General features: G+C 40.1%; 1 protein-coding gene across 5 annotated transcripts; it reads left to right on the forward strand.

Annotated features, from left to right (window-relative positions):
- The first annotated feature begins 610 nt into the window (after positions 1–610).
- RAB3GAP1 (RAB3 GTPase activating protein catalytic subunit 1) lies at positions 611–24,824 on the forward strand. Of its 5 annotated transcripts, none has more exons than XM_056349543.1 (25): positions 614–799; positions 887–942; positions 1,844–1,919; positions 3,197–3,329; positions 3,556–3,634; positions 4,281–4,400; positions 5,004–5,169; positions 5,944–6,043; positions 8,476–8,557; positions 9,357–9,425; positions 10,126–10,199; positions 10,921–11,013; positions 12,376–12,545; positions 12,878–12,976; positions 13,318–13,490; positions 14,507–14,561; positions 14,841–15,209; positions 16,299–16,436; positions 18,066–18,293; positions 18,804–18,900; positions 18,990–19,093; positions 19,202–19,317; positions 20,548–20,650; positions 22,227–22,247; positions 23,598–24,824. In XM_056349543.1, exons 1-25 carry the CDS (start codon positions 782–784, stop codon positions 23,838–23,840), a joined length of 2,982 nt encoding a protein of 993 aa, XP_056205518.1. In that variant the 5' UTR covers positions 614–781; the 3' UTR covers positions 23,841–24,824. The 5 variants fall into 5 exon arrangements, with proteins under 5 accessions (XP_056205522.1, XP_056205518.1, XP_056205519.1 ...); XM_056349545.1 differs by lacking the exon at positions 614–799 and adding an exon at positions 2,175–2,293 and having other exon boundaries at positions 881–942; XM_056349544.1 differs by lacking the exon at positions 22,227–22,247 and having other exon boundaries at positions 618–799.
- The last annotated feature ends 610 nt before the right edge of the window (positions 24,825–25,434 follow it).

A 25,434-nucleotide genomic window follows, 5' to 3' on the forward strand; every position in this document is an offset into this window, starting at 1 on the left:
TGTCCTTTTAACTTTGCATTCAGCTGACATTGCCCTCACTTCAACGCTCCGTTACTCGTGAATAGTTTTTCATCTCCTTTCTGGCAGCCTTAAGCAGCAGACTCCACTTTTTTTTTTTTTTTTTTTTTTTTTCTGTCAGTAGCAGGCTGTGTTAGGGGTTAATACGGGAGGGACGCTGGGGCTGAAGCGGAGCTGTCCGGGTGTTGAAGGGCACGGGTGTGCTGGATGCCGGCAGCCCCGGGCGCCGTTCGGCGGGACGGCCGCCGGCTGCCTTGTTTTAGGGTCCCCGGGCCCGCGGGACACCCCAGCTCCCGCCGGGCACCGCCGGGCTAATGGTGACCGCAGCCAGGCCCCGGTACCCCAGGCACACGGCGGACCAGGCGGTACGGCACTCCGTTTACCCTCTTGGGCTATCCCTAACAGGAGCAGCCCCTGCCTCAGCTTCGCCGCGCCGTCAGGTGACCGCCCCAGCGGGAGCCTCCTCGGCGGCGCCCGTGAGGCCCTCCAGCCAGCCGCCAGCGCGGGGGGCCGCTCGGGTGTCCCCTCCCACGGGGAAGGGCGCCCGGGGGACGGGGAGGGCTCGGGAGGAAGAAGGATGCCCGGGGAACGGGGAGGCCCCGCTGCCGCGGCGGGGAGCCAGGCTCGGGAGGGCTCCGGCCGCGCCGCCCTGTGAGAGGAACCCGAGCGGCCCGCGGGCGGGACGGCGCGCACCGCCCTCCGCCGCCTTCCCGTGAGCCTCTGCGCCCGGGGCGAGGGGGTCCTGGCCGGGCAGCGGCGCAAGATGGCGGCGGACAGTGAGGTGAGCGCTTCCCGCTCCCCTCCCCTGCGCTCTGCCGCGGCGGCCGCGGTCTCCCCGCTCACTGCTTCTCCCGCTCTCTCCCTGCAGCCCGAGTCGGAGGTGTTTGAGATCACGGACTTCACCACCGCCTCCGAGTGGGAGAGGTAGGCGTTGCCGCCCGCCCCGCTCCCCTCGCCGCGGCCGCCGAGGGGGGCTGAGGGACCCCCTCACCGGGCTCCCCCCTCACCGGGCCCATCCCCCTTCACCGGGCCTCGGCGCCGCCGCCGGCCTCGCCAAGCGTCAGGCCGCGGTGGCCGGTAGCGGCGGCCCCCGCAGCTGGGCCCGGCGTTACGGCCGAGGCTCAGGCCGCAGCTACCGAGTTGGGTTAAGAGGATCTAGGCAAACTGTTTCTGAGCTTAGTGAAAGGTCTGGCTTAATATCTCCTTGAAGGGGGTTAGAGTAAACATCTCGAAAGCTTATGTGCTTTCTTAAAGTACTCGCCCAGTTATTAAAGTAGTCGCCTCATAGCTGGAGCCTTTCAAAGTTAGTAGAACAACGTACATGGTTGTGAACGTACATGTAAGGTGAAGAATGCTCTTGTGTTCTTAATGCATTATTTTTTAAAAGGCTTTTTCCCATAACAGTGTCCGTGACAGGAGACAGCAATTCCAAGCACTGCTTTTTAAATCTGTATTTAGTTTATAATTTTGTCTCAGATGCTTATTTGTCTGTGGACAGTGAAACAGCAGTATGTGTTAGAAGTAATATGCTGCAGTACCAGAAAAAGGTGAGATTCTGTCACGGCTTGAACATGCTTGTAGCAGTTGCTAAAAGTAACTAACATTTAAAATGTAAACATAGGAGGACCTTCTTAGTTGTACTAGGAAGCAGTTGTTCCAGTTTTAGACTGATACTTGGGAGGGGTTTTTTTGTTCTTGGTTTGTTCTTTGGGTTTGTTTTAAGGAATTTGATAGTAGGACAACATATTGCCTGCTTTTTGGTGGCTGAGTTACAATACAAGTTTAGTGTTCAGCAGATGTTAATGCCTTTTCCTCTCCTTAATAGATTTATTTCAAAAATAGAAGAAGTATTGAATGACTGGAAACTTATTGGGATTTCTTCAGGAAAAGCTCTAGAAAAGGTCAGTTGCTGCTTCTGAATTTTCTTTTACAATTTTAATTACTGACTAGGAATACACGTCTATATTGCATGGGGTGCCATTTTCTTACATGTGGCAGATTTTGTATTGGGGAATTTTGCTTACGAAAGTGGCAATTTGACAAACAGTTGCTGTGAATTTATTGGTGGGCTGTCTGCCAAACAGGCTGTTTCCCTGGTAAAGTTGGATCTTCATATAGGGCCTAGTGATTTTTTAGTATTTTTTTTTTATTCCTAGTTTTGAATCTGGAAACATGGTTGAAGCTGTTCTAAATTCTTAAGGAGCTTCATTTTGCCCTGCCTTGTGCCATTGTCACACGTCAGACGCTTATGGTTGAGGTTTGCCTAGTACTATCTGTGAGTCAGTATGTTTCGTAGATGAGAGATATTTTTTTCAAAGTCTAATTAGGGCATTTGTAGTGCTTTCTCAGTCCTGTAAAATGCAGAGGAAATTGCTGAACTTTTCTGCATGCTGCTGCAGATAAATTCAGCTGTTTCAGATTGAATGGCTGCTATATTTCCAGAGGAATTTTATGATTCTTAATTTTAGTCAGGATATAGTGTATTCACAACAAAAACTTAAATTATCTAATAAACTAGTTTTCCACCTTAGCTGTCAGTGTATTCCTCCATGTCGTCTTTCCAGACCAGACCTCTCTTCTTGATTTCTAGTGAGAAGACACCCTATACAGATCAAAGGATTGTCCAAGTTGCTTTATTTTATTAGAAACACACAATTCTGTACAATATTTTTTCCTAGTAACTTTCCTATGCTCTATTTTTGTTTAAAAATTAATTATCCTTACATACATAAAGTTTTCAAATTACAGATAAAAATTCATTTATCAGTGAAAGCATATTCAAAGTAAATATTAAAGAAGAATGATGTAGATAAAATACCAGGTGGGAAGCTTCTGTCTTTGGGAAAAGTTCAGGGTGCATATGCTTAAGATGCATAGATGCGTATGAGAGGATATATCTGCCACTTTATTGCAGTGTAATTCTGAATGCTTCTCAGTGATATCTGGTCCTCGAGATGAACATGATTATTGGCAACACGAATTAGAGCATTCAGCTACCATTATAAAGAAGTGCTTTGAGAATTTTTTTTTGAAGTTAAACAGTGTTTAGCTGCTTAAGAATAAATATTTAGCAGTAGAAAAAGATGAATAAATATTATGGATCCTGTGGGCAGTATACTTTTTAAGGCTTGTGAATGTTAACTGAATGTGATCAAATAGTATCTTTTTTTATATGCAGGGTGTATATACCACAGGAGCATGGGAGGAGAAATCAGATGAAATTTCATTTGCAGACTTCAAATTCTCAATTACCCATCATTATCTTGTACAAGAACCCAGTGACAAAGATGGGAAAGAAGAACTGGTAGAAGGTAGCTGATAGTTCACTTACATAGCTGTAAGGATACTACAAAAGGCAGTTTCAGAATGTGAAATTCACAGTGTGTTGATTTGCTTCTGTGTGAAGTTTTCTGGGATCAGATGGGTGTGATCTGACACGCTTTTAGTATGCTTTGCAGTCAACAAATTGCTTATATAAGTAAATTACAAGTCAGCTGAATGGATGCTGATGCTCTTCTCTATCAATTTTTTTCACAGATGCACTTCCTCTGCCTATGCAAGACTTGCTGTGCATGAACAATGACTTTCCTCCCAGAGCTCACTGTCTCGTAAGATGGTACTTATGCTGCTTCTCATCTTTAATACAAATAAGCGTAGCAATTGAAAAATATTTGAAGTTGACACAATCACATCTGTATTTTTTGCCATTGGAAGTTAAAGCTTAACTAAAATGATTCCTCATACTGGACGCAGGCAAGGAGTGCAAAAAAAGCCCACCATAGACTAGTTTTCTTAGACTAATTTTCATAGACGAGCTAAGCTTTTATATTGATAATGTTTAGACGCATTCTGAAAAAGGAAAGCTGCAGCATTTTAAGAAACTGTGACAACCATATGCTTACTAATGCAAATCTTGAGCACGTTATAGCATTGTTCTAGAGAGACTGGTTTTGTGTATAGATAGCTACAGTTTTTATTAACATAAAGTAAAAAACCTCAGGACTGTTAGATCTGGAAGTCCTCACATGATTTTGAGTACAGGGTTTGAGTGCTGTTAAGCTCCAGCGGTTTGTGATTTGAGAATCTGCAGCACTCCGCAGCACTCTGTGCCCACTCACTTCTTGACCTCTCTGAAAGAGGCGCTCACATCGAAATAACAGATTCCACAGTCTGTTGTATTCAGGTGACAATATTGCTAAAAAATGTGTGGTTTAGCTGGCTTGCTAAAAAAACACAAACGTGCTCTTTTTTCGTTCTCTAAGGTATGGCTTACGTGAGTTTGTGGTTATTGCTCCGACGGCAAATAATGATGGGGTACTTAGTGAATCCAAGTGTAACCTTTTGCTGAGTTCCATTTCCATCGCATTGGGGAACACTGGCTGGTAAGCGAAAGCATAAACTTTTTACATGTCCAGGTAAAACTCTAGCATACTGCTATTGTGAGGAAAAAGTACTAATTTGTTAGCAAAATACTTTCAGAGTTTGTTGCATTTGCACCATAACATTGTTACAAAAAGATTTAAAAAAATTTCCCATGGAAACTTTATAAGATTGATTCCATGTGTTGTTTATATTCATTATTGTTTAAAAACCTTACAGGCTTTTTAAAAGCTGCTAGAAGTTATTGGAATAACTGGTATACAAAATACAACTTTTGAAAGGATTTGTTCCCTATACATGGTATCAGTAACTTTCTAATTTTTCTCAAAAAATATTTAGACTAAAAACTAGGTAGCTGAAGTCATGGATAGGGCTGTGCTTATGACATTTTTGTCATATATGTCAGCTTGTTAGGCGTTCCATTTAATGGTGAAATTCACAGTATTTTTCTTTGATTCCTATGAACCATTTTAAGCTGTGTTGCATTAAGAGAGAATATATTCTAAAGAATAAGAAATAATGTTGAAATTATGTTAAAAGATGTAGCTAGTAGACTAGAAGACAGTGTGACATTTCAAATAATCTGAAATATTCCCGTTTAATAGTCAGGTACCACTGTTTGTGCAAATACATCAGAAATGGCGACGAATGTATGTTGGAGAATGTCAGGGTCCAGGAGTTCGAACTGACTTCGAAATGGTTCATCTTCGCAAAGTGCCAAATCAGTATACTCATTTATCAGGTTTACTGGATATCTTCAAATCGAAGATTGTAAGTGCATCTGAACATTTATAACTGATACTAAGAATGATTATTGTATTACCTGATTGCTTGTGGATTCGCTTCTGTCTTCTAGGGATATATTTTTTTTTTAATAAGAATGAGGCTTACAGTGCTGATACCAACAAAATCTTTTTCCTGCTATCACCAGTACCTAGCGATAAAGAAGGAAAATTGGTATAGGTTTTGTTCCTCAAATGTTACCACCTTCTTCCATTGCTATTTCCACTGGCATGTGAGGGAGTGTGTGTTTTACAGTCTCCTTGCAACAATCCTCTGTTACCCCTCCACAAAACAAACTGTTCTTCTGTTTAAGAGAAGGGAGGGTTGAGGTGGGTTCTTAATTCCGCTGCTTTGTAGCTCTCCTAGGTAAGTTAAGAGTGAAAAACAGCCTGGTGAAATACCAGGAGTCTGGGGAAGTTGCTTGTTTATGGACTGGTGTGGCTGACTGCAATGCTTCACAACTGGTACTGGTAGTCGGCAATCTCATCCAAACGCTGAGGGGAAAAAAATTCTTAGTGAAAACCTAACTCATTCTGGTCAGATTTACTTCTGAATTACCAGTTAAATGGAGCATATGAGTGTCTCATGCATTTTATCTGTGAATGTCTTGTTGAATAATGGCTTTACTAGTAATACTTGGGGTGTTGCAGTTCTGATAAAATCAGCTCTAATACAAGTTATTTTAACTAATTTATGTTGGAGGCCTGGAGTGTTTGAGAGGATGTACTCTTTACATTGAATTTTTCCTGTAATATTTTTAAGGGATGCCCTTTAACACCACTGCCTCCAGTTAGCATGGCTATTCGGCTTACATACGTGCTTCAAGACTGGCAGCAGTATTTCTGGCCACAGCAGCCACCAGGTAGGAGGTTTATGTCCTCAGAATAACTTGTTTTAAGATAAGCAGTCAGTGCTGAAGAAAATGTTCCCGTATCTTGCCAGAAGAATTAAAACATTTTCTGCATTACTAGGAAAGGCTTCAGTTAAAACTGAGTACCATCCCACTCCCTATGACAGGTTAGCAAGCTTAAAGCTGCTCTGAAATCATGTCTGTGGCTTATGGTTGAGACAGGTGTTTTGGTTAGGGCTGTGCTTAGAAATATGCTTTTTTTATTAGCATTTAGAGATACAGTGAGACTTCTAAAATGGTAGGAGAGGAAAGGGTGACTGATTGTGGATCTAAAGAATTCTGCCCTGAATTCCTTAGGAAAATGTTTGGATTCAGGTTCTAGTAGTGCTAATACTTTACAGGAGTATTTCCGTGAAGTAATTGGTTTTAATACTTCCCTATTTAAGAGTATTAACAATGGGAAAGGGAGAAAATATTGTATGGACCTCACTTGAGGTAAAAGTTTGGATTTTTGTTGTTTTTTACACAATGCTAAGTAAGCCAAGGAGTTGATTGATTTATTTTTTTTTCATGCAGGAACATTTTCTGATCAAGCCTTTTGTTCTAATAGCTTTGTATAAGGGGAAAAAGGGGAGAAGTAATGTATAGCCCTGAATCTGAAGTACACGCACCAGACTTGATAAATTTATGTCATAGTGATGCTGTGGAAACCAGAGTGAGTTTGCTGGCTTGGTACTCTTACAGTGAACTCTCATATGCTTGCTTGGTGTTAACACGTTTTTGCTTGGGTATCAAGGATTTGGTTTTAACAGAACAATTTCTATATAGATGGCATCAGAAAATAAATTATAAACTTCTCTTGGCTCAAAGGGAAACAAATGTACAGGAAAAAGGTAGCTGTTAGTTCCTTCTTAGCATAGATTTTATTAGTGGTGTGGTATTTCAGGCACAGGGTGGTGGAGCAATTAAAATGCCTGAGTTCTTCTGGACTTTGTAGTAGTTTTATGTAACAAGTTTAAAGTATTTAGGGCACACTTAGACAAAACCTGTGTGACCTTGGTCTGGTTACTTAATTGTTTGGCTTTCCTTGGCTTTCAAAAAAATACTTTCTTATAGTAATCAAAGGTATGTTTTGAAGAAGCCTATAATGAAGTTGATCCCTCTGTGTTTGTACCTAAGGAATGTTGAAAATATGTTTAAAGAGAATCCTGCTCTTTAGGGTCGGAGAAGGTCAGTGCTCTTTTAAGTGACAGTTTCTCTTTGTAGATAAACCAAGTTTACATAAAGAACTTGGGAAGCTGGTTCTACAGATTTTAATTTTTATTATTTCTGCAGACACAGAAGTTGGTGATTTCTGTAGTCGCTCTCTGCCTTGCTATAGTTATTCATCAAGTCAGGATCCCTGATTTGAGGTGAATGAGTTGTACCACTGATTGTATCTCTTGATTTGAGCAGTTTGAAAAAATGCTATTCTTTCAGAGGATTCTGGTTACGGGAGCTAGTGGCATAGTGTATTGCAGAAACTGGAAATGAACATCATTTTTACTGCTGTTGCTACATGCAGTTGTGGTTTTACATTCATTGTGAGAAACTAGACCTGTACTTTATTACCCTCACTTATTTAGCTCTTCTCAAATAAACCCAAAGAATTTAAATGTCTTTTATCTTCTCTGGAGAAGGAATTATGTAATTAAGTTATCCAAGTACTTCATCTGCTCTAATATTTTGCTTGTTTTGTGTGTAAATAGTTTGCCAGATGCATCTAAAATTAAGGATCAGATGCTGTAATAGCATTATTATAATGGCATTCCAATATGTTATTACCCATTTTAAACTTTTGTTCAGTGAAGGCTGTCTATTTTTGGTTTATATATTTGAAGGATGTAGCATGGGAAGTGGCTGAGGATGCTGGGAGGCATCTTTAAGTACCTGGGATTACAAGGAATCTCCCAGATCACTGGGTTATATCTTTAACTATAGGAGATGTAACATATCACTCTCTTCATAAAATAGTCAGCCTTTTAGAAGTGGTTGATTTTTCACTCTCCAGAGTTGCTCTTTTGGAGTCTTCCTCTTCTGCTTGGAATTGATTTCCTGCCTAAATGTTTTTCTGCCAAATTTGTGTATCTTTGTTCTTGTGTCAGCATTTACTCTTTAAGGCTGCCTTTATAGTTACCATCTTTGCCAGTATGAAGAAAGTAACCTTCCCTCAACACAGATTACTATAATTTTATCTGTCTTTTTGAATGTCCTGTTGTGTGATTACTTCTCAGTTTCTGCTGGAAACAATTCGATTGTATGCCAGGATTACGTTTTCATAGCTCTGTCACATTAGCTGCTCAGCTGTGCTCTGGTCATCCTGCATGCTACTGTGAAATTAAGATGATATGCTGCTTAAAATATTCCATAAATTCTGTATGGAAAATTTATCGATCTGTCTTCAGATATAGATGCTCTAGTTGGGGGAGAAGTTGGAGGCCTTGAGTTTGGGAAGTTACCATTTGGTGCCTGTGAGGATCCTATTAGGTAAGATAAGATTTGAGAAAACTGCGTTTTACAGCTTCCTTAATGGAGGGCTTAAAGGTACGTTATTTCAAATCTTAGCTTTGCCTGCCTATTGCTTAGCGTGCCTCTAACAGATACTTAATTATTCAAGCACATAAGAAACATCAGTGAAAAGTAATGGTCTAATAGCAAAGATGACCATTTGCAAAATTGTCTAATGATAATCAGAGTTCTAGTATGTAAACCTTTTGCCGTAAACTTCTGGAGTACTCCATTTATGTCTGAAACTATTACATTGAAATATACCTTAACTAGCGAGAAACTTTAAAAATTAAAGGGTTGGACTTATTCTCATCTTAATTTTGACATTTGTAGAAGACTTAAAATAAAGTGGGTCTGTAAACTGTGTTATTACATCTCCCTGTCCTCTCCTGTACATCCCATTACCACTCAGCAAATCTAGGAAACATTTTGATGTGTTGGTGGTTAATGCTGTAGGCAATTCGTGAAAGCTGTTTTGTACCTGGATACCTAGAATACAGTGTGCAGTCTCTCCTTTCGTAGAGAGGAGTTGTGGAAGAGTCCTGTGTGCCAGGTACTAGTAAAGTTTAGTGCAGTAGTGGGTGATGTGCTGTAGAATAACCAACAGAATGTATGCAGCGAGAAAACTCATTGGAAAACATGCATGTTTGTAGCTGTAGCTGCAGAGTACCTAGAGGGGCTTAAATATGAATATCACAAATACCTTTCAAGATCTTAACTGTGATGGAAGGAACACTTTCTACTAGCACTGAAAGATTTAAATCTTGTTTTGTTTCAGTGAGCTTCATTTAGCTACTACATGGCCTCACCTAACAGAAGGTATTATTGTCGACAATGATGTTTATTCGTAAGTATTTTGTCTGAATTGCAAATATCTAGAAGTGTACTTTATCTGTTGCTTAAGTACAGTAGTTAACATCTAAAACATTGTGTGTGGCTTTGTGTGTGAAAGAGAACTCATTCTGAGGAACGCTAAGGTCAGTTGATAGAACATCTCTTTTGGGAAAATGCCACCTTTCTAAATGCATTTTTGTGGGAGAAAATATTATTGTATCGTAATCTCAACAGAACATACACCTCCTTTTTTTGGCATATTCCCATGCTAGACTTAAGTTTTGTGTATTGCATATTTCTTGAAAAAGATTATGGTGGAATGTGGAAAGCAAAAAGAATTAACTGGTTGACATCCCTCTGCCAAAAACTGTCATCCAGGTTTTCTGCTAAGCCTCCTAAAGAACAGTGTATCCTGATACTTAAGAAAGAAGAAAAAAAGTGGTTTATTGTTTTAATTAATGCAGAAATGAGTTTTCAACATCAGTACACTTTAAAGGAAGACAATTTAGTTCTACCTGAATTGTTCTCATGTTTCTTATGTAGGTACATGAGAACAGGGACTCTTGTTTGCATATTAGAGAGAGTGTCATGTTCTCCTATGTAATGTGTATATTATGGCTTCTGTGGCCTAACTGGCTATGACATTACATTTATCGAGAATTTGATACTCATCTCTTGCATACAGTGACAACATGACACTTTTTTTTTTTAAGTGACTTGGATCCTATTCAAGCACCCCAGTGGTCTGTGAGAGTCGGAAAAGCAGATAATCCTCAGTGTCTATTGGGTAAGACATAAGAATTCCCTATCTTCTTACGACTTCTAAGCTGTTGTGAAGTTGGGATTGCATGGATGATTACCGGCTGACCTCTGTTTCCTTACAGCCTTTTTTTTTTAAGTGGATGTTATTTTGGGCTGCTTCTTCAAGAACACAAGTTTTGCAAAAACAGACGTTTCTGTTGTAGGTTATTCTGCATCTGTGTACCATCAACTTCATTGCTGTTCTGACTTCACCACGTTCCAGAGAATAAGCATTTACTCTGTGTGTTCTGTGAAAATTTAGATTTCCGAGAATCTTTACGTTCTATTAAGTGCCCTTTGCATATATCCATTTCCTTAGATGCATCAATCTATTTGACAGGCAGGATTGCTATGCCTGGAGAGCTGTACTGTTGTCTGTTCTTGCCTTTTAGCTTGTGGGGAAAAAGGCTTCAAAACTAAAAAAATTAACATGCTGCACAAGTTTCACCTTGCTTTGGGTGAAGAAGTAAGTTAAACTGAATGCAGAACTGTGCTTTGGAGAGGTGGCTGATAGCTGTCTTAAGTGTGCATTTCTCTAAGCTTTAATTGTGTGGTTTAAAGATATTTGTGCTTCAGGAAAAATTATCATGTTCTTTCAGATTAAAAGATAAAATGTATTGTCCCTCAGGCATAATTTTGAGAGTTAGCTTGTTGTTCAATGAGATTTTTAACTGAGTAGCTGTTCAGAAACTTCTTTTCTTGTACAGGTGACTTTCTTACTGAATTCTTCAAGCTTTGCCGTCGGAAGGAGTCAACTGATGAGATACTTGGAAGGTCTGCATTTGAAGAGGAAGGAAAAGGTAAAACTAAAATCTTGTTAATTTGTGTGAATTCTTTTAAATTGTTTCATGTTATTTTACTTTCCCTATCCCCTCTTCCTGACTGCAGATCGATCAGTATTTATACTTCTAACTGTTAGGCATTTTCTGTACTGCTCCTACGAATTTTCTGGTCAGTGCTACATGGTACAATTTCTCATGAATTCTAGGCCAGCTTACCTCCCAAAGCCCAGAGGACAGTTGCCTCTGTTACAGTTGGTGTTTTTTTTCCCACTGGAATACAAGAGTTTAAAATTTTCCTAGTGTGTGCAAGAGTTGGTTTTGAGCACACGTCAGATTTGTACATGTTGTTTTATGTATTTTTTCTCTGCTCTTTTCTCCTTTTTTAAGTACTATGTATTCTATGTTTCAACATCCAGTTGAAAGAGTCTTTAAACTGGAAGTTTGAAAGTTTAAACTTAAGTTTGAAAGACTTTGCTGTTATCCTCTCTGTTTTAAGGTATTTTAAGGAAAAAACAAAAAACCCAAACAAACCAGAATTATCTGACCAATGGGTCAGACTTTGTCCCAGCAGTATAGATACTGTCATCTTTTTGATGTCCCTTTCCCTTTCTTTTGCTTTTCTTGCTGTATACGGTGAACATTCCCTTCCTTCCTGCCTCGTCACCTCTTCCCTCCAAATATGGCCTGTATGGATGTATTTTCTTTGGTAATACTTGGTCGTAGTTTTGATGGAGCTCGCTAGTCAGCTTAAAAAGGTGTTAGACTGAGTAGGACGTGTGTTATTCCTAGTGCTTGACATGCAGTCTCTTTAACCCTCCTTATCTCTAATGTTCCTGAAATGTTTGCCAAGGTGAGGTTTTTCAGGCTGCTGGTAGTTTTTTACTTGAATTTGTCTGCCCTCTCTTTAACAGTATTTATTCATTTTAAAGTTTACCAGCAGCAACTCTGGAAAAAATCTTTTGATTTGAGGAGTTTACCTGAGGGCTCTGAAACAGAATAGTGTTTACACAATGTAAGGTTGTATATGTAGCGATTAATACTGGGTTTATTTTCTCTGCCAGTAACTGTCTGCAAGTGTGCATTACTACTACAGTAGGTGGCAGGCACTAACTACAGCCAACTCAGTCCAGACTGCATTCAGTAAATTAAGTCAAGGACCCTGTGACTCCTTTGTGACCTCATTCTGCTGCTTATCTTTGTGGCTAAGAGCAGTGAATATCAGGTATGGAACCTGACAGCACAGGGGTGTAGCTCTGGTTAACAGGGTGTTAAAAATCAATACAAGATAAACAGACTGTATGTTGACAGGTGAGCTTTTAAAGAGGGATGATCTTGTGTTTGTGTTTGTTTTGTTCTAATTGTTTTTATTTTGTTTTATAGACGTTGCTGATATTAGCCATGCTTTGTCAAAGCTCACAGAGCCAGCACCAGTCCCAATCCATAAATTATCAGTCACAAATATGGTTCACAGTGCAAAGAAAAAAATTCGCAAGCACAGAGGAGTGGATGAATCACCTTTAAACAATGAAGTTCTGAACACTATTCTCCTGGTAAGTGAGCTGTCTGTGCACACTGAATTCATATAGAACATAGATTTCATGGTTCCACTGATGTGTTTGGTTTAGAGTTTGTAGCAGAAGTATAAAGAAAAGTGTCTGATGTTAGCTCCATCGTTTGAATTGCATTGATCAGCTTCTTGAAACAGCCAAAGTCATTACAAGTCTGTGCAATATAAGTGGACTGAAAATGAACTCTGCTAACAGTTTTAATTACAGGGATTGCTGGGATGTAGCCAGCAGTAGTTTTACGGAGAAGCTGGGAAAAATCAGGAAAAACACACTGATGGAAGTGTTGAACTTTTTTTTGGTTTTGTTTTTTCAAGTTCTTATTTCCTGATGCTGCTGACAAAGTTGCAGATGGATTTGAAAGCAGAACTAGCCCTACAGCAGGAAACAATCCTCCTCCAGAGACTGAAGAATATGTAAGTTTTACTGACTGGCACTCCTGAGAGATAAAAAGCAATTTTGAGTGTGTGTGTTCATACAGACTTTGCTGTGTTTACACTGTGTCTTGTAATAGACAATTTTTGGAAAGGGGAATTTACCTTTGTGGAATCTCTAGGTAAAAATAGTGCTGCTTGTTTTTTTTTCTTCCCCCTTCTAATTTCTTCTTTTTCTTTTTTTTTTCTTCCAAAGATTGTCATTTTTGGTAGCTTATACTTAATTAGCCCCTTTTATATTGACAAGCATGAAAGAGATCATATCATTTTGGAAAAAATGCCATTTTTTCTGTATTTCTTGCTTTCATTTATTTCTTACGTAGAATCTCTTCGGTCAGTTTAAATCTGCTCCTTCTGATAGTCTGACGTACAAACTAGCTTTATGCCTTTGTATGATAAACTTCTACCATGGAGGAGTAAAAGGAGTGGCACATCTTTGGCAAGAATTTGTGTTAGAAATGCGCTACAGATGGGAGAACAACTACCTTATTCCAGGGTAATTTTTTTTGTTTTGTTTTGTTGCTTCGTCATAGAAAATGTTCTTTGTTTCAGGAACAGAGTGAGTTCACTATGACTTTGAAACATACTGTTTGGGTTTTTTTAAATTTCAAATGCTATGTTCTGTTTTTATTGCCTTACTTCCTTAAAGCAAGAAAGGATAGGGAGTAGGGAAGAGCATCTGTGTCTTCCTTGGAAAACTTAAGGATGCTTTGGGAAGCTCAAGTTGAAGAGCACTCCATTGTGTGAATGAAAGGGGAGGGCAGGGAGCTTATCCAAAAGCTTGGCTTCTAGTTTATTGTTAGATAAAAATGAAGGAGCTGATATAGGGAGAAACAGCTGTACCTTGTGGTGTAGTTTTGCCACTTTACTAAGGGAGCTGTTCCAAGTTCCTGCTGGCGTAACAGCCTTTCAGGCAGCTCATGCTGTATCAAGTAGTCCAGCCCTTCCAGGTTACGTCCGCTGCAGCAGAGTTTGTTGCAGAGCAAATGAAGGATTCTGTCAGGATGAGATATCAATGTGGAGCAAGAATATATGTTGTCCTACCCCACCGCCCCCATCCCCCCCTTTTTTATTTTTTTTAAATGGCATGGACTGGCCATTTATTCACTGGTTTGTCCTTTCAAATGGTTACACTAACATAAAATGGAAGTTGACTCTATCATTGCAATTTTGAAAGTAAAGTCAAAGGTGCTTAATTTCTGTTTGAAAACAGTTACCCTTTTAACTCCCAAATGGAAAGCTGCCCAGGAAATGCAGGGTGTGTCCGTCTCATTCTGGTGCCAATGATCTTTCTCAGAAATGACCTCTAGGAAATAAATGTAGTTTAACTTCTGGGCTTGTTCAGTCATGAGCTTGTCTTCTGAGACCGTAGAAGAGCTGTGTAGTTCTAACGGTGGGATTGGGTTCAGTGTGGGTATTTGCCCCTCTTTTGCATTTCATGTGATTTAAGAGCACGTGTGTGAAAGATTCAATTTCATAATTGATAATGGTTACACTTCTACCTTTTGTTAGATTAGCTAACGGCCCTCCTGATCTGAGATGTTGTTTGCTGCATCAGAAACTTCAGGTAAATATCCCAAATTTAAAAATTATTTTTCCTCTAAGGAAACTGTCAAAATTATAGCGGTTACTAGCTAAATATGTTGTTGTAGATGTAGTTGTTCTTGTAATTTTGGGTGTGGACTTCATTTCTTGGGAAGATCTTTGTTATAGCAACAAGTTTGATGGAATTATTATCTTGTAGATTTATGTAAGAAATTTTTGGTGACTCCAAGTTTTTCTGTAACATTGTTTCCATAAGAGAAGTAATTGCTAAACAATTATTTTTTTTCCTTTAACTTGTTAGATGTTAAATTGTTGCATTGAAAGAAAGAAAGCAAGAGATGAGGGGAAGAGGGGGAGCGTGTCTGATCGTTCACCTGGGGGTGCTTCTGGTGATACTGGAAAAGGAGGAGACCACTCTGGAGATAACCCTGATAAGGAAAAAGAAGTTGGCAAGTCTTGGGAATCTTGGAGTGACAGTGAAGAGGAATTTTTTGAATGTTTAAGTGACACAGAAGATCTTAAAGGAAATGGACAGGAAAATGGAAAGAAGGGAGGACCAAAAGAAGGGAACAAAGAGTCTGTAAACTTAAAACCAGAAGGTCGTCTGCATCCACATGGAAAGCTGATGCTGCTGCATCCAGGAGAGCCCCTCTACATTCCAATAACACAGGTTAGGTAGCAAGAGTTGAGCCAGATGCGCAATATGACTCTCATGCAATATGGCTTTACACCTAGGATTGTGAAACTATATATAGTTTGCAGGTTATAGTCTGTTGTTAAAATTAAGTGGTTTTGGCCCAGGACCTTGTTTTCCATTTTTAAATCTTGAGGAGGCTGTTAAACCAAAATCTCACATGCTCCTTGTTTTACTTGAGAATGGGTCTCCTTACCAAATTTCACTTAAACCAAGTTTTTTTTAAACAAGAATTAAGCTGCCTTGCGTACCTTAAATCCGGGATTCTTTTTATTGCCAGCTCTTAAGGCACCTTCCATCCCCTCCTAACTCTTCTTTTCTGTAAAGCAGGAACTGCTGTGGTTCTTCTACCAGGAGAATTCCTAGCTGACTGATCAGAGTACTGGATCAGTTTTGCTGGTTTTTTTGTTGCTTTGTTTTTTCCTTCTTCTAAGAGAAAGATTTTTCAACTCGCATCAAAAGTCACCAGTTTTCAGTATCATCAAACTACTGGAAATGTTACCTGACACAGACTGCCTTGCGGAGTGACTAGGGAGGAAATAGGAAGTGGTGGTGTTGGAGGAAGTAGTTTGAAATCAGCCGTGCATGAGGAGTACAGTATTTTTTATTCACTTCAGAGAAGTTATTTTTAATGAATATTGCTTTGCGTGGGTAAAAGGTATTAGCAGAGTGTAGTCAGGCAAATGTTGTCAATTAATTATGCGCTGACAGTATCAATGGCAAAAATTCTGCATTGCTTTAGGTAGATTTTCAACCATCACAACAAAATAGTATCAGTCAAACACTTCCTGGACTTCATCTGGATTTTGGCATTTTAACAATATGTCCTTATATTGTTACTTCAGTCTCAGGCTGTTTTCTCTGTAGTTTCTTGTTTTTAGTGTCTTCTTCAGATGCATAGCTTTATGGTAAACAGTTTAAGCAGTAAAGAGTTACGATTATTCCCTTGGAGTACAAAATAAAGTAGAATGAACTTTTGGTGACAGGGAGCTTTCCACTCCTTCCTTAATCAGGGCTAAGTCTCGGAGAGGCTATTTGTCAGCTTGGTTTTTTTCCACGTTACAGGAACCAGCACCCATGACTGAAGATTTGCTGGAAGAACAGTCTGAGGTACTGGCAAAACTCGGGACATCGGCAGAAGGTGCTCATCTTCGGGCACGCATGCAGAGCGCCTGCTTGCTGTCAGATATGGAGTCTTTCAAGGTAGTACTCCTTGAAGAATTCTGTGAGGCTGCTTTCTTAAACTCTCTCTCTTGCTTGTGTTTAAAAATTTTGAAGTTTTTTGACAGTTTTTTTTTTTTCTTCTCCACAAAACAGTTTCAAAATAGTTTGAAGTTGAAAATAAAGACCTATTGGTAAAGCTCTTACTCATAGATTTTGAAATATTTTATCTAGCCTGTTATGCTGTAACGTTCCAGTAAATTTGCACAGTGATTGTGGAAAGGGAAAAAACCCCACAAAACATACAGTTCATAAATTGGGAATTAAAATGCAGACCAGCCCATGCAAAATGATGTCAGGAGATAACTGAGCATCAAAGTCCTGAATCAAAATTACATGTCTCTTACTCCCACCACTTGTAGGTTTCATTTAGTGCCTCTTACCTGTACTTTTCACTGTGTCTAGCTTTTTAAAATGCACCTTTAATCAGACTTCAAATGGATAGAATATGAAGGTGGTGTAAAAGAAAAAAAGAATCTATTAACATGTTCACAATTTTGTATTTGGACTTTGGGGAGGTGGACATAATTTTTTACGTAAAGTTAATGATGTTTTGTTCTTTAGCAGGAGGGTAAGTTACCACTACTTAAAAGTCTCTCTTTGTACAGCCGTTCATCAAATTGGGATTGGACTAGCTGTGGTTTTGAGTAATTTGTTCCATGTCTCTTCGGAGCTCTGCAGAGGGAGCTAAGAGCACATACACAACTGTCATCAAAGGATCCCAAAACTCTAAAAAGATTGGTGATTCTGTTGTGAAATAGTTTCTTTTTTTTTTTTTTTTTAATTATTGCCATAATAATGGCAATGTTTCCCTAAAAGGGTACATATATGTACTGTAGAGTAAGAGTATTTATATCAATATCAGTTTATTAGCTGCGACTCCTGTCATATTAAATAAAGGTAGTGGGTTTATTTCTATGGTGCAAGTGATCTAAAAACTCAATAATATAGAACTATAATCGGAAGCAGAAGTGCACTCTTGATAGATACATTGAATAGAAAACCAGATTTCCTTTTATCTTCTAGACCTGTGGATGTATTTATTTGTGTTGACATTGCATCTATGAAAAATGGAATTGTTTTTGTTTGGGGGAGATTTTATTTTTCAAGTTTCTTTTTGAAGGAAGAAGAAAAGATTAATTTTGTTACTGGAGTGTTAAAAGACGGAAAGTTGATGCTGAAAGTGTTATTTATGCAGCCCAGTGATTCTTTTGGGCTTAGGCTGTTTTTCATCTAAGTCTTTACTGGTCTAAGCTTATACATAAAAAATTAGTTAAAGTTCACACTTAATGCATGTATCACGTACCAGACAGCAGCTTTGGTTAACAGCGTAATTTTGAGCTTGCCTGAAATAACTGTTAAATGTATTGATTTGGGGCGGCAAGAAAAAGCTTTCTTTGTATTTGTTGATGGTGTGGGTTTTACCCCTTGCCACTGTCTGGGTTTATGCTTTGTTCCTTCACTCTGCCAGCTCTCTTTCATAGTGTGCAGTTTGGTGACTGTGGACAGAATTCGAGTTTTGGTTCCTAGCCTGTTCTCTGCCTTCCTACCCAGATTATCATGTTTTTATAGGATTTTTCAGGCACAGATTTTATCTCCTTTTCATTCCAGGCAGCTAATCCTGGCTGTTGTCTGGAGGATTTTGTGAGGTGGTACTCCCCTCGGGATTACATCGAAGCAGAAGTGGTTGATGAGAAGGGGAACATAGTCATTAAGGGTGAGCTGAGTGCCCGAATGAAGATTCCTAGCAACATGTGGGTAGAGGCCTGGGAGACAGCAAAACCGGTCCCAGCTCGGAGGCAGAAGAGACTGTTTGATGACACTAGAGAGGCAGAGAAGGTAAAAAGCACTGTGGCTAGTGATCGTCTGATCTGTGTAATGCTTACAGCAGCCCTTTCTTCTTCCTCCTTCTGCAAGGTTTAAACATCAACAAGTCATTGCACTGTGTTCTTGGAGTTACTAAACTTTTTGTGCATGGCGCGAGGTTAATCAGAAATTCTTGCCGCTGCATAACAGTGTGTTTGAAGTATCTAAAATAGTGTGTGGAATGTAACTTCACAAGCTGTATTACTTAGGTCCTTCTTTGAATTATTAGTAAATAAAACAGGTTTTTATCTGCATGTATGTGTTAGGAAACTGAAGTGTTCCTAAAACATAATTATTTCTAGTTTCATTCTAACCTGTTGAGACTGTAATCACTGAAAATTCCTGCAAAACTACTTGAGTCCTCTCTTACAATGATGCTCCCTTCTTGTGAATTATTCCATATAGGTGCTCATCCTTCATAGTTAACCTTATCTTTGGGAAGTAGTTTTGATCACCAATATATTGATTTTTCTAATGTTCTAGGTGCTTCATTACCTTGCAGTTCAGAAACCAGCTGACCTTGCAAGGCATCTCTTGCCTTGCATCATCCATGCAGCTGTACTCAAGGTAAAGGAAGAAGGTAAATAATGCTTCATAATTTATTAAGATATTTTAGGGTGAACGCTGATACGATAATTACAACTTCTTTGTTTCTTTTCCTCCAAATAGAAGCACTAGAAGATATATCTTCAGTTAAGAAGATTATTAAGCAGATAATATCCCATTCCAGTAAAGTTCTACGATTCCCTGGTCCAGAGGACAAGAAGTTGGAAGTAAGGCTTTTTAACTGGCGGGTGCTCAAAACCTGACAGACTTTTGCACTGCTCACAGGAGTGCTAAAATAACATCTTTTCATTTTCACTTTTATTAAACTCCTGCAGGAAATCATTGCTCAGATCATGAGTGTGGAAGCTATCATTGCCAGGGCAAGGTCTCTGAAAGCAAAATTTGGGGTAGAGAAATGTGAAAATGAGGAGGAGAAAGACGACCTGCAAAGGTGACTGCTGATTTTTTTTTTTCTCCCCCCCCCCCCCCGCCCAGTGTTGTTTTGCTCTTCCTCTGTTGCCCTTTTTATGTAGTTTCAAAATTTAGGACAGATTCAAGTGGTGATAATACAGAATACTAAGGAGTCATGTGTAGTAGCTATAAACGTTAGGTGTCTGTAGGCTACCTAGAGATGTATGTGGGTACCCAGAATGCTCCTCTAAGTAACCATCTCTTTGAAAACACGTGATACAGGTTGTTTTAATGGAATTTGTTTTTATCTTGACAGCACTGGGGACTTAGTTTAGTTTTTCATGTTTGTAAAAGGTATATTTGATTAACTTTGTTACAACAGAGGTGAAATTAGAAGGACTAGGAATTCAGTATTTTCTATAACTACTATGGAATGAAATACACCCCACCCCCCAAGTTACGCTTTCTTACTCTAGTCTCTTTACTATGGGAAACATATTACTGAGGAACCATATGAATGAAAAGCAACAAGCCAGGTTTCATTGCTTCACTACCTGCTATCAGATTATTTACTTATTGCTAAAGATGGCTAACATGTACCGTTAAAAAACCCAACCAAAACCCAACCAACCATGTTAACTTCTCGCTGCGGTGCTGAGAGGGAGCGATTGGTATTTTTATAATACCTGTTGGGAGTTCGGAGGAACGGTGTCTGACCAAAGCAGTATCTTTGTGCTCAAAAAAATAGTCATGTTGTTACTACTACTGTGTGGCCAACACCATGACGGCTTTTCATGTTGAATTTACACATCTGCATTAGGAGCCTGGGTTCTGTTTGTGGTTAATTGAGAGAAGCAGTCCTTTCAGAGGCTGAGTTGCATTAAGTGGCCCTGTTGCTGGGGTTGCAATGGTAAATGGTTCTAGAATTCTGCCCCTCCTGACCTGACGTGGGAGGCCGCTGTGTTCAGCTCGGTTTTGACCTACGTAACCTATGAAAGAACAGCTGCTTGTATTAGCACTAAAGAAAGAGCAAAAGGTAGGAAGGAACAACTGAAGGCTAAGGGGGGGTTTAGTCTTTAGGGTAGAGGGAGAGGAGTAAAGGGATGAAAAGGTGATGATGGTGTTTGAGTGGGATGCTGAGAAATGTCAGGGTTGTCTTGCTTTTTGCAAATGGTGCTAGGTGGAGACCTCCTCACAGAAAACAGTTCTGGTTTGAGGTTAGCTGAGAATTAAACATCCCTTTTTCCTTTTCAATAATTTGTACCACCAGATTTGTAAACTGTCTCCTGGAGCAGCCAGAAGTATCAGTTATTGGTGCAGGAAGAGGACCTGCTGGCAGCATTATTCACAAGCTGTTCGTGAACGCTCAGAGGGTAAGAGAAAGCTCTTGGCTGCTTTGCAGACACTTCTGATGTAAGCAGTATGAGGCAGCAACTTATCATATGATACCAGTTTATTTTGTCTGCATATATGCATGTACTGTCATAAATGTGCTTGAGGTTTTTTTACATTTGTGGTGTTCCGACATGATTTTGGCAATAACAGAGCCTTGCAAGATGGAAGAAGAGTAAGTGACCCGGGATGTTAAAACAGTCAAAGCCAGCTAGGTAGATAAAGGTGTCACCAACGTTTAATTTGCTTCAGAGGGTGACATCACTAATCCATTATGGCACAAATTTCAGCTTTATTCAAGTTACACAATATATGCAACATCACAGCAAGAGCAGTCAAGTGTGTTGATTGTTTCACATAGGAATGCAGAGAAACATGTCATAACATTTAGTATTTTAGGAGGAATTAACTTTTTAGATTGAGGCTTATACTTGAGCTTTCTTCTGTGGAAACTAGTGTGCTTAGGGAAGTTTCAGTTCTTTTTCAGTACAACTCTACATGCAGTTCACTTATTGCCAGTGTTGCGTCTGTTCTCTAGAAACCCTTCCCCAGCCTCTATTGGTATAGATATTCCCTTTTTCTCTTAAGCAGATTCTGTAATAATTAGCCTTAAAGTACTGATTTCCAAACTTCTTGGACTGCAGTCAGCCTTCAGTTTCTGTCAGAATTACACCTCTTGATAGCATCAAATTATCTGACTAAAATGTAAATACAGTGGTAATAACAAGGTTAGCGTAAGTATTGCAGACATCTTAAGAGCCTGAAACCCTGTTGAAAATCATTGCTATAAAAATGTTGTGATTGGGTATTAAACTCTAATAGGGTATGGATGCTTTTGTAATAACCTGTATTTTGCAAGTCAGCATAAAAAAAGGACCATTCTGAAAATAGCCCATGGTTGTTATTCTGAGAAATGAAAATCGGAACATTTATTTTATCCTTCTAGTCTCTAGGGAAAATCTGATTGCAGATCTCAACTTGTCAACCAGCCTTACTTACAGGCTCCCCTATGAAGCCCAGGACTGTGCCCTGTAAGTGTACACAAGCGTATGCGCTTGTCTCTTTAATATTGAGGCACTATGTTTTTAAAGGGGAGTAAGAGTTTCTAGTGTCAGTGTTAAAGATGTATGTACATTTCTAGGGTTTTATTTCCTTTGAGATACCAGTGACTGAAGCTTGGTTACAGAAACTTTCCACTAGTAGCTGGTCACTGTTAATTAAGACTTTAGTAGGACAGGAGCTAACTTGCTACAGGCCCCTGCTGGGTGTTGAATCTGCCATGAATTATTTCAGTTGACACCTGATTGGTAAATAGAAGTGGAATGACATCCTTGTTCATTATTTTTTGAACCTGGACTCATCTCTGTGAGTTGTGTAAAATGTGTTGTTGTATTCTCAAGTTTTCTCAGGAAAATTATGATCGCAAATGCATGTTCTCAGAAGTAGAGTGCATGATGTTCTTAAACCTACAATCTCCTTCTAACCTCTTGTAAGCCACCTCTGACTTGCCTTTGTTTCTATCTTTCATCACTGGTTCTTTTCTCATCCCTTTCCAAGCTGACTGAGTCTTCTGATGAGGTAACCAACTTTGTCCCTTGTTTCCCACTCATTTTCCCTAGCTGCATAGAGCTGAACCTTTCAGTAGATACAGTACAGCAGCCTGATTTAGTTTGTGCTGTTGTTCACATACTAAGCATAAAAATAATTTTGTGTTTCCAGAATGGTTTTTCCTCATTCATAGTTTGTTTTTAGAGCCTACCAGGTAGCAAAAAGAGAGAGAAATCTTTTTTTAAAAAAACCCAAAATTCCAAGGCAAATGGAAAAAAAAACCTCTTCAAGTGACTATTAGCATTTTCTGATGCTGAAATATGTGGCCATGACTTTATATTCTTCCCTCTTGCTGTCACTGTTTTTTGTTTATTGAACAGCCAGGTATCTGGGGCGGGAGGCAGTGATGGACGGTACCTGAATGTTGCAATCTAGACAGCAGGGCTTCCTGAAACTACTGGGCTTTTTGGACAGAGGTAGATGTTTGGGGAAGAACTGGGGTAACTGCCAGAAGTGTAGCCCAGGGAACATCCTCTTGGTTAGTTTCCTAGAATTGTTCTTGTAGGATCAAGCGGCACTTGTCCCTGGTGATTTCTCTGGTGGCACAGGCTGCAGAGCGGTACCAGGGCCCCGCTCCTGGGGAGGGGGTGGGAGCGGAGGTGCAGTGTGGCCCACGAGGGTCGTCCAGTGGATTCTGCCCCACCTCAGGGGGACACTGCCAGTCTTGAGTTGTGTACACTTAAATGAGGGCCCTACTTGGGGGTGGGTGTGTGTACACATACGTGTATGCAATCAGGGAATGGTTACAGGGCTGATTGCAGCATGTCAGCCCTTCTTCCAGTATTCAGATGTTAGTGTTGCTGCTTACCAGCTCTGAGGCAAAGACTAACTGTGGAGATTGCAGTGTCTCGCTCTGCACTGCCATGCTGGCAAGCCTCTCTCTGGCCGTGAACACACATATTGCAGTAGTATTTTGAGTTGGAAAAGGCAGGTGACAATTAGTCTAGACTCCAGTAGCGGCACTGATGATTTTTAAAGGAAGGCTGGCTTGGCCTCATGTAGCCACAGCGAGTGGAGGGGAGGGCCCTCCTGCTTGAGAAGGGGGCATTTTGTGTGGTCAGAACCCTTGCTTCACACCAAAAAATCAGGAGCTTCATCTAGACTGAGCTTCACCATCTACACGTGAAGGTTCTTCCATCCGATTGTGTGCAGTTGATTTCTTAACATCCCATTAGTGTCTTGCTCTGCTCTGTGTGCACATAAAGCCTTTTGATGTGTTCACCATTTCTAATCTTCCTCTGTTCCTCCTCAGAAACATTTTCTGAACCCTATCGTTAAGAAACAGCTTGCCCTGTAATTATACCTCTGCTCTTGTTTAAGGTGGCTGCAGTGCCTCCGCTTGATGAAGAATTGAGGAGATCGGGTTCATCGGAGGAGCGAAGGCTTAACACGGGGGTAGTTTCAGATTTCCCACCACCCACAGGTCGTGAGGTGATTTTGCGCACAACTGTCCCCCGCCCTGCACCTTACTCCAAACCGTTACCCCAGCGCATGTACAGCGTGCTGACCAAGGCAGACTTCCGACTTGCAGGTGCCTTTTCAGCAGATACAACCTTCTTCTGATGTAACCACCTGTGGTCATCTTGGGTGTCTTCACAACCAGCGTGCTCTTCATTTTCCTGCAGGGAAGTTACTGTTACAGAGGGATGGGCTTGTGGTGAGGAGACAATACAGTCATTGCTAGTTGACAGAGTGTCATGTTCCCAGGCACAGAGCTGAATGGGCAGCCGAGCAGGGTGCCTGGAGCAGCTTCACAAGTCATTTCAATCAGAATCTTTGGGGAAGAAAGTTTGGCTATCTCCTCTCTGTCCAAAGGGAGCGTAATATTTTTTTTGCATTAGCTTGTTGAATAATGGACATGAATGAGCTGTATGCAAATAATTCATGGTGAAATTCATGCAGAATGTGCTGCTCTATGGTTCTTAATTAGATTTTATCAAGTGACATTAGTTACTGAAATTGATGTGCAAACATTAAGTAATTTGTATTTATTGCTAATCGTATTTTTTGGTTAATCACGAAGTTGCAATGACTTCTAAACTATCCTTATTTTCATTTAAAATACACAGTACGGTCTAGCTCATGGTAAACTCTCCTAGCGTTGCAGCAGTTGTCCAAAAAGATCTTGTTTTGGCCGCTTCTCCCAAACAGAAATAAATATATGTGGGGCTGTAAGTGGACCATAAGCCTGATACGTGTCAGCGATCCACTTAAAGCTACTTTATATCCTGCCCTGCATGCAAGGGCCAAAGCTGGATGTAAATGACACACACAGAGGCATTTCACTGGAAGCAAGGCACTGGTTTGTAGAGACCCGTTGAATACAGGATCTGTCCTTGATCCAGTAAGACAGAGCAGTTGTGTTGCCTGCTGGAAGCTAACCCGCTGGCTATCGTGCAGACACCATGACGTCTGTGTGCCAATGCTGCTTTACAGTGGTCTTCGTTTCAGTGAGAATCGGCAAAAGATCAGCATTACTTTACAAAATGAAATGTAAAAAGAGCTACAGTATTGGTGACATTACTCAATAAATCAGAACTTACTGGCTTTCAGGCTTCTTTGGGTACCAGTCATGGTTTTTATAAAATACTTGCTAAATGTCATTTTTGGATGAGCAGCACTTGTGACTGTGACTATATACAGTCATATATATATAGTGACAGTTACCCTGAAACTTCGCTGAGGGGAACAGGCGTCAGGGGTTGGAGCGTTTCCCTCAGAGCTGTATCAAGTAGAAATACATTATTCAAGGTAAAGAAGCATTAGGTCTTCTTCAGAGAAAATCTTGTCACAGAATTTGTTCTCCAGGCTGTTTGTGTGTTTTTTACCTGAGACAAATTCCTCTGATAAAAGACAAAGACCAATTTAGCTGTCGTTTAACTGTCTAGCGTCTTTAAAAGAAATGGCACGAGGCTCATTACTAAGTAATCCAACTTCTTCCCTGATACTCTTGGCTTCCTCCTCTCCTGACTGCCTAAATGACATTTTACATTTAAGTGGGGCCTCTCGGAAAGGCTGTATGAACCTGAAAACCCCTCACTTGCTTATCAGGCTGTTCTTACTTGATCTTTCAAACTGCTGAAGCGATGATTCCTCTGATCATCCTTAGAGAACACAAACATCGTGTCATGGTTTTGTCAGGTAGGTACCCAAAGGT

Source organism: Falco biarmicus, chromosome 8 (assembly GCF_023638135.1).
Source record: "Falco biarmicus isolate bFalBia1 chromosome 8, bFalBia1.pri, whole genome shotgun sequence".
NCBI lineage: Eukaryota > Metazoa > Chordata > Aves > Falconiformes > Falconidae > Falco > Falco biarmicus.